Source organism: Trichomycterus rosablanca, chromosome 20 (assembly GCF_030014385.1).
Source record: "Trichomycterus rosablanca isolate fTriRos1 chromosome 20, fTriRos1.hap1, whole genome shotgun sequence".
Classification (NCBI taxonomy): Eukaryota; Metazoa; Chordata; class Actinopteri; order Siluriformes; family Trichomycteridae; genus Trichomycterus; species Trichomycterus rosablanca.
The window spans coordinates 3,065,001-3,075,000 of NC_086007.1; the positions used below are offsets into that span (position 1 = coordinate 3,065,001).

Genomic DNA, 10,000 nt, shown 5'->3' on the forward strand with positions numbered 1-10,000 from the left:
CCTTAATCTACAGTACACGTGTATATCTGTGTGTGTGTGTGTGTGAACAGATCGGGATCATCGGTACCACTTCTCTGATGCTCATGATCTGGAGATCTGGAACGTGACGAGGCGAGACGCTGGCGTTTATACGGTGGAGTGTAGCAACGCTGAAGGAAAGCAGAGCACCAACATCAAACTGGATGTTCAGTGTAAGAACCAGAGATGTTCACAAGTCACAAAATACAAGACCAAGTCATGTCACGAGTCTTTAGACTAGAGTCCGAGTCAAGTCACGAGTCAATATAATCTACACGAAACATTACTGGAAATGTAGCGTAGAAATAAATAAATAATCTGTAAATTCAGATAAAAAACAACAGATTAGCGAGTGTATTTAGCCGTTTTACTTTGTGCCGTTACTTTCCTCCTCATTGTGTAAATGAATGTAATTTCCGTAACAAGAAGGTTCCAGTTAAAAGCTTCAACTGATACGTTTTGTTTTCATTGCAAAACAAAAGCGCTCGATAAATCACGGCACAGCAGCCAAAATCCAAAACACAGCAAAAAAATCATAACTACTGCTTACCTTAGCTTCTGTTCTTCCGGTGCTAATACATTTATAAGCGTGTGTCCCATTAGGAATAGAATCCGTTATTTTGTAAATGTGCTTATAATTAAAAACCTCCAAACTTTTCCCGGTTGTGAAGTAAAACACGAACTCGTTAGAAAGCCGATCGAGCGTTTCACTGACAATCAACTGTGTGATGCAAACTGAATAGATGCAAATAACAGCATTTCTTACTAACAATTACGGTCAGAAAATCTGATTGGTTCAGAAAGCGGTTCTTTCAACTGTTAGTGCCAATTCTGTAGGAGCGTTCCATTCACACCGGTTGTTCCTGTTAAGTGCACTACGTAGGGTATTCCACCATTTTAAGTGAGATTTATATCCAAAGGTAACGAAAATATTCAAATGAAGTGAACTATGTATATATAATTGTCACACGTAACTAATGTTAACACATGCTGACGCTAGGGACTCTTGTTGTTTACGAGTCATTTTTTTGCGAGTCATGAGTCGAGTCTGAGTCATTTGAAACGAGTCCTGAAGTTGCTGTGTGTGCGACTTACATGGGACTCGAGTCCCCATCTCTGGTAAGAACCTCCTGTGTTCTAATAACCTAATATAATCTGTATCTATTTACAAACTGTGCATGGATTGGCTGCTCTAAAATGCTCCTGGATGGGTGAGTGTGTGCGGCCCTACGACAAACCGGTGCTCGGTCATGGGTGTACTCCTTTTATTTGCTTAGTGTCAGGACACACTGGACACACTGGACACACTGTGATACTGATCAAGCTAAAATGGCAAATAAATGTAAATGAATGATAATAATAAAGCAATATTAGCATCTTGTGATAAAGCAGTATTCATGTCTTTGTAGTATTAAAAAGAGAAAGAACATAGACACATGTCTTTTCATTTCTGTAGCGCACAGATCACGTGATATCTGTATTTTGGGTTTATTTATTTGCTCGACACTTTGATTCACTGGGACTTGAAAGCGCGGCGAAATCTAATCTGAGAACAGAGGGGCCCGTTAAAGGAGCCGACGGTGACCCTGTAATCACAGTGACAGACATGAAAGAAGGTTGTGACTCTCTGTGTCTGTGTAGGTTCCTCACATCGAGATGTTCAAGGACAACTGAGGAATAACATCCTTTAAATGTAAATTATTTAAGGCATTAAACTGGAGTGACTGTGTTTAGTACATTCAGGACAAATTTAAATGCTTTTAAAATTCATTACAAAATCAATTCATGTTTAATTAATTATTTTCCTTTTTAAAGAACTATAAAGATTAAACACTGATCAGCCATAACATTAAAACCACCTCCTTGTTTCTACACTCACTGTCCATTTTATCAGCTCCACTTACCATATAGAAGCACTTTGTAGTTCTACAATTACTGACTGTAGTCCATCTGTTTCTCTGCATGCATTGTTATCCCCCTTTCACCCTGTTCTTCAATGGTCTGGACCACCACAGAGCAGGTATTATTTAGGTGGTGGATCATTCTCAGCACTGCAGTGACACTGACATGGTGGTGGTGTGTTAGTGTGTGTTGTGCTGGTATGAGTGGATCAGACACAGCAGCGCTGCTGGAGTTTTTAAACACCTCACTGTCACTGCTGGACTGAGAATAGTCCACCAACCAAAAATATATCCAGCCAACAGCACCCCGTGGGCAGCGTCCTGTGACCACTGATGAAGGTCTAGAAGATGATCGACTCAAACAGCAGCAATGAGCAGATGAGCGATCGTCTCTGACTTTACATCTACAAGGTGGACCAACCAGGTAGGAGTGTCTAATAGAGTGGACAGTGAATGGACACGGTATTTAAAAACTCCAGCAGCGCTGCTGTGTCTGATCCACTCATACCAGCACAACACACACCATGTCAGTGTCACTGCAGTGCTGAGAATGATCCACCACCTAAATAATACCTGCTCTGTGGTGGTCCTGTGGGGGTCCTGACCATTGAAGAACATGGTGAAAGGGGGCGAACAAATCATGCAGAGAAACAGATGAACTACAGTCAGTAATTGTAGAACTACAAAGTGCGTCTATACGGTAAGTGTAGATAATAATATGGACAGTGAGTATAGAAACAAGGAGGTGGTTTTGATGTTATGACTGATCGATGTATATAAATATATATGGTTAAAACTCTAATATAAACATCACGTGTTATAATAATGCCACATGGGGTTCTGTCCTACCTGGTACCAGTAATTATTATGAGTATATAATATTTATTATCACAACAGTCATTATGATTTCATGTCTTTGGGATGGTTGGCTGCATATATGGGCTAGCTTTCTTTGATGCCCTCTGCCTCGTGTTGCCAAATGTCATTTTTTAATGCCTAAGTAAAGCCAATATTATATATAAATAATAAAATACCCAAATAAAGTACCAAAAATGTTTTCTAAGTTTAGTGTGTGGAGCTTATAGAAAAAACAGCAACAGAAAGTGCTGAACAAAGACCAAGCAACTCTGAAACTAAAGATTTAATATTTAGTACTTGCGTACATGTCTTTTACACGTGCATGTAAACTTTTGACTTTAATTATGAATTTTATATGTATATAGCAGTGAAATTAATTTTCAAGGGTTTGAAACCCTTCATGACACAGAAGAAGCAGAAAAAAAGCAGGACGCTGAGGTGGCCCGATCGCTCCTGACCTGCAATTACCTCTTTAATAATAATAATAATAATAATAATACATTTTATTTATATAGCGCTTTTCAAGATACTCAAAGACGCTTTACATAAGACAAATAATCAAAACAAATACGTACATACACCATACAAATCATAGTACAAAATCAAAATAGTACATCAACATCAAGAATAATTAAGATAAAAACAAAGAGAGCAGCATAAGACAGTTCATTAAAAATTAGCTAAATTATGAGAGAGAACAACAAATATAGAACAATTTCTTAAAATTAGACAGAAACAGGACAGATTTACATGCAATCAGGAAACTGAAAACTTTACAAGTTTTAGGATCTAGGACTTCACATTTCTGTCGTGATCTAAGTATAAAAACTATTAAAAAGAATAGCAAAAATAAAAGCATTTATTTTGTGTTGTTACAAGTTAAATGCCACTCTGAATAGATGAGTTTTGAGAAGTGACTTGAATTTGGACAGGTCAGGACAATCTCGTAGGTGTTTGGGGAGAGCATTCCATAAAGATGGAGCAGCTATGGAAAAGGCCCTGTCACCCCAGGTCCGGTGCTTGGTCCTAGAGGGTATGGACAGTAGGTTAGCCTCAGAAGAGCGAAGGCTACGGGAGGGAATGTGCTGATGGAGCAGGTCGGTGAGGTAGGATGGGGCCTGATTATGGAGAGCTTTGTGAGTGAATAGAAGAATTTTGAATTGAATGCGTTGAGCAACGGGAAGCCAATGAAGTTTTTGTAGAACAGGTGTAATATGATCACGGGAGCGAGTATGAGTAAGGAGGCGAGCAGCTGAATTCTGGATATACTGAAGTTTTTTTAGGATTTTGTTAGATGTACCATAAAGGATGCTATTGCAATAATCAATTCTGGATGTAATAAAAGCATGAATCAAGGTTTCGGCAGCAGAAAAGGAGAGTGATGGACGTAGACGTGCTATGTTTTTTAGATGAAAGAAAGCAGTTTTGGTGATGTGATTTACATGGCGGTCAAAAGAGAGGTTGCTATCAAAAATTACACCAAGATTTCGGATGTTAGAAGACGGAGACAAAGTGTCATTATCAATGGTAATTTGAAAATTTTTTGTGGTTTTTGCCAGGGTTGTAGGACCTACGATGATCATATCTGATTTTTCACAGTTTAATTTGAGGAAATTAGCTTTCATCCACAATTTCATTTCAGTGATGCAATTTGTCAGAGTGGAGTGAAGTTCAGTATTAATGGATTTGGAGGAGATGTAAAGCTGAATATCATCAGCATAGCAGTGGAAATGTAAACCATGCCGACGTATGATGTCACCAAGGGGGAGCATATAAAGAATAAACAAAAGGGGACCTAACACTGAGCCTTGGGGAACGCCTTGGGACAGTGGAGCAATGGCAGAACTACAATTGTTGATATTAACAAACTGTTGTCTGTTTATGAGATATGACCTTAACCACAAAAGGGCAGTACCAGTGATGTTGACAGAGGATTCAAGGCGGGACAGAAGAATGGAGTGATTAATGGTGTCAAAAGCTGCAGTAAGATCAAGGAGGACGAGAATATTAATTTGTCCAGAGTCTGAGGAAAGAAGAAGGTCATTTGTGACTTTGAGGAGGGCTGACTCAGTGCTGTGCTGGGGGCGGAAACCAGACTGAAATGATTCAAATAGATTATTGGAATTTAGGTGATCTTTGAGCTGTGAGGCAACAACACGTTCCAGTATTTTCGACAGAAATGGAAGATTGGAAATGGGCCGAAAGTTACTCATAATGTTAGAGTCAAGTCCAGGTTTTTTAAGTATGGGAGTAACAGCAGCCAATTTGAGTGATTGAGGGACTGAGCCAGAACTAAGAGAGGAATTGATTATCTCTGTGATAAGTGATGAGATAACTGGAAAACAACCCTTAACAAGTTTTGATGGAGCAGGATCCAAAACACAAGTGGAGCTTCGCATCCCTGTTAAGATCTCAGATAGGTCCAAAAGAGACACAGGTGAGAACTGAGACAGAGGCTGGGTAATAAATTGAGATGAGATAGGCGGAGAAACAGAGATGACAGGGGAAACTGTCAGAAAATTGTGGATATTCTCAACTTTTGTTTGAAAAAATGAGAGGTAAGAGTTACACTTGTCAACTGTAAAGGAATTGGTAGTATTGTCAATTGGTTTGAGAAGTTTATTTATTGTGGAAAAGAGAGTCTTAGGATTTGTTGATCCAGCATGTATGAGTTCGGAATAGTAAGTGGATCGGGCTGCCGTAAGAGCGTCTTTGTAATGTTGAAGATAATCAGAATAAATCTGATAATGTACTGTTAGACCGGTTTTCTTATAAAGTCTTTCAAGCTGGCGTTTACGGGATTTCATTTGGTGAAGCTCAATTGTGTACCATGGTGCAGAATGACTAAATGAAACAAATTTGGTTCTCAAAGGAGCCAGCTCATCAAGACATGAGGCGAGTATGTCATTATAGTAATCGACAAGGTCAGATGAATTACTAGACAGTACAGGACAGACAGACATCTTTTTAACAAGAGAATCTGAGAAGGGAGAGGGAGAGATATATTGAAGATTCCTGAAGGATATTTTACGTTTAGCTCTAGTGATGGGCCTAGTGACCTCAATGTCCATGATGATTGTCAAATGATCAGAGACAGTAAGGTCATGGCTGGACGGCTGATGAACTAGGACACCAGTAGAGCAGACAAGGTCAAGAGTATGACCTTTTTTATGAGTTGGAAAATGTATATGTTGTGTGAAATTAAAACACTGTAACAATTCCAAAAATTCCCTGGCAAATTTACAGTTGTTGTCATCAATATGGATGTTAAAATCACCCATAAGCAGTACAGAGGATGAGAGGGCACTAAGCTGGGTTAAAAAATCTGAAAAATCAGAGAGAAAGGAAGCGTTTGGCTTTGGCGGACGATAAACTACAGCAGTGACCAGAGGAGTAGGCCCTGACAACTTGAAAGCCAGGTGTTCAAAAGAAAGAGCAGCAGGAAAAGACAAAGTGGTTATTTTAATATCATCCCTATAGACTGCAGCAACACCACCACCTCGCCCTTCCATACGAGGTTCATCAATATACGAGTATCCCATTGGCGTGGTCTGATTTAACATAAAATAATCCAAGGGTTTATGCCAAGTTTCAGTGAGACAGAAAAAGTCTAGTTCACTGTCAGATATAAATTCACTGAGTACAGTACTTTTTGTGTTGAGTGAACGAACATTAAGCAATGCCATTTTCAAGTGGTATTGTTGTGTAGTTGGCTGTGAGGAACGAGGAAGAGAACGGAGATTTGCTAAGTCCACTCCGCGTTTCCTATCCCACTCCGTGGACAGCGTTGTCATGGAGACTACACCGCTACTGGTGTGCAAGGCAGCAGCGCTCTGATGACGTGTTTGCGGAGCGACAGTGCGCACGGCTGACCAGAAGGATGGAATAGCGTTACCGTTTCGAAGATAAACAAGCTTTCTCCGGGAGCCCCTGTGAATATAACGAGGCCGGCGAAGGAGTCCAAGCTGTTTGATGACTGAAATACACGATGGAGTAGTGCAGTTGTTGAACTTCCTCAGCTGGTCAACGGAATAGTTCAACATCGTGCCGATCCCAGGAAAACTCATCCACCGTTCACCACCGGCCGCAGACGCGATGTACAGTAGAAAGAACAAAAAGTATCAAAAGCACAAATAAAAGTATCAAAAGTAACATAAAAGAAATAGATCCACAAGGTGTGTAAAAAGATGAAAACGAAAAACGATAAAAATACAATAAAATACGGTAAAATACGGTAAAATACGGTAACGGTAGCGGCAGCCAAATGCGCCAGCGTCCACCATCACCATGGCAAGTTGATGTTAATGATTTAATAAGGGCTCTGTTCCAAATCTGCGCCTGCATGTTCTAGTAAAACCCTTCATCACTAATGGATGCCTGTGTCCCGCTACAATAGCGCCTGACAGAGCCGCATATTCATTATGAATGGATGATTTTATAGCTTTTTATAAAGGGACATGTTTTCCATGTTGGACTTCCTCTTTTCCCTCTTTGAGACAATGTTGAGTCTCTCGAGTGTGTTCACATGTGAGAGTCTGCACCGCTGCTCCTGAATATACACTTGATTAGCCCTTTTTTTTGTGTGTGTGTGTGGGGGGGGTTGGGTTGTAGAAATTATTTAAAGCAGCAGAGCTTATACACAGGTCTGGGTTTAAAAATGTGTGAATGTGTTTTTTCTCTCTATTTTTGAAATATGACTTGCTAAAATGTGTAATAAATCAATGATTAGCAGTTTAGGGAAGGCCCTTTTTCTGTTCTAGCGAAGCAAGCTCTATAAACACATGAAGGAATGTTCAGTTTAAGGAAACTCCAGTGTCCTGCACAGAGACCCACTCAACAGCTCTGGAATGAATTGGAACATCAACTGAGATTTTCTTGATCAACGTCAGTGCCCAACATACCGTTCAACATACATACATGATTAAATATGTCTGGAGAAAAGGGGTGGCTGAGGCCCCGAGAGAGATAATCATCCTGTCCAGATTGTGTGACTGCATTGAGCCCGGTGATTCCAGGAAAACAGGCTCACTGCAACCCTGACCAGGATAAGGCAGTGGTAGAACTATTATGGGATGTCACCTTCATCTCATTTCAAGTCAACTTATTGCTTTTTACAATGCACATGTCTAGAAACAGGTAGTTACTGCTTACACAAGAGTCACCAGTTCAAGTTTAATATCAAACAGTCATGGACAATTTTGTATCTCCAGTTCACCTCACTTGCACGTCTTTGGACTGTGGGAGGAAACCGGAGCACCCGGAGGAAACCCACGCAGACACGGGGAGAACATGCAAACTCCACACAGAATCAAACCCAGGACTTTCTTGCTGTGAGGCGACAGTGCTACCCACTGGTTTTATTTGTCTATCAGTAGAACATTATCCCAGGCTAAGGTCCACAATCCTGGGATAATGTTCTACAGACAGCAAATTAATTAAAACATCCAGATTCCTGTCTGCAAATGTCAGATGAACGTTGATGTTCAGCACCGGTTTCCTCTTCGTCACCCTCTGGAAGAGAGAGATGTCTGCAGTTCATTACACGTCTGAGCGATGGGATTTAGTGACTGATAAATGTCAGCAATTCTTTTCTTAGCTTCTGTAAAATGTCATTAGATTGTAGTTTACTGTTCCTGTACAAACTCTAGACGACAGCCTGACTTTAATGGTAAAGCTGAGTGAGTGAGATCTCTGTATTGCAGGGCTGCTGAAATCAAACCAGACTAATGAATGAATTAATGAGCTAGATTAGATTATTAATTAGACTAAGTCACAAATTAAAACTTTCACCTTCCATCAAGGAATAAAAAAGTGGGGTCTGATTTGCAGTGGGTCTGATGGGCGGAAGGCAGGACACACACACACACACACACACACAAACACACACACACACACACAAACACATACTTAGAGCAATTTCAATTGCATGTCTTTGGACTGTGGGAGTAAACCCATGGACACGGGGAAAAAATGCAAACTCCACACAGAAAGGACACGAACCGCTGTGAGGCGACAGTGCTACCCACTTAGCCACTGTGCTGCCCCACACATACTTAGGGAAGTTTCAGTTGCCCCAACTGACCTAACTGCATATCTTTGGACTGTGGGAGGAAACCGGAGCACCCGGAAGAAAACCCACACAGACACAGGGAGAACATGCAAACTCCACACAGAGAGGACCCTGGCTGCCCGGCTGAGGAATCAAACCCAGGCCCTTTTTGCTGTGAGGCAACAGAAATACTCGTTGTGCCACTGTGCCATCCTATTATTATTATTATTATTATTATTATTATTATTATTATTATAATTGGAATTATTATTATTATTATTATTGTTATTGTTATTATTATTAGTTATTATTATTATTACTATTATTAGTTATTATTATTATTATTATTATTATTATTATTATTGTTATTATTATTATTATTAGTTATTATTATTATTACTATTATTAGTTATTATTATTATTATTATTATTATTATTATTGTTATTGTTATTATTATTAGTTATTATTATTATTACTATTATTAGTTATCATTATTATTATTATTATTACTATTATTATTAATTATTATTATTATTATTATCATTATTATTATTATTATTATTATTGGTATTATTATTATTATTAGTTATTATTATTATTACTATTATTTATTATTATTATAATATATTATTATTATTATTGTTATTATTATTATTATTATTATTATTATTAATTATTATTATTATTATTATCATTATTATTATTATTATTATTATTGGTATTATTATTATTAGTTATTATTATTATTACTATTATTTATTATTATTATTATATATTATTATTATTATTGTTATTATTATTATTTTTTAATTTTTATTATGGTTTTATTATTATTATTATTATTATTATTATTATTGGTATTATTATTGATCCCCAGTTTGTGTTACCCTGTACAGATGCCCCCAGTTTGAAGATGAAGACGGATCCTGTGTTTGTGGATGTAGGAGAGACTGCAGACTTGATATGCATCGCTGATGCCAATCCCATCACTAGTGGCATGTTCTCCTGGAAGTGGATGGTAAGAAATTGGTTGTATACGCTGGTAAAATAAATTCCATACTATGAAGTTTACACATTATGGCCAGAAAATAAGTTTGTTTATATCTTGTATCTGGCGTTTTTACTTTCTTTCTTTCTTTTCAGTTTTAAATGTATTTTTCTCTCCCAGCATCT

General features: G+C 38.4%; 1 protein-coding gene across 1 annotated transcript in view; it reads left to right on the forward strand.

The window, feature by feature from the left end:
• Nucleotides 1-10,000, forward strand: part of nphs1 (NPHS1 adhesion molecule, nephrin) — a 114,588-nt gene that overhangs the window by 83,236 nt on the left and 21,352 nt on the right. The window contains exons 17-18 of the mRNA XM_063016447.1: nt 51-191; nt 9,724-9,845. Of these exons, the coding sequence (XP_062872517.1) occupies nt 51-191; nt 9,724-9,845 (263 nt within the window). The remainder of the gene's footprint in view (nt 1-50; nt 192-9,723; nt 9,846-10,000) is intronic.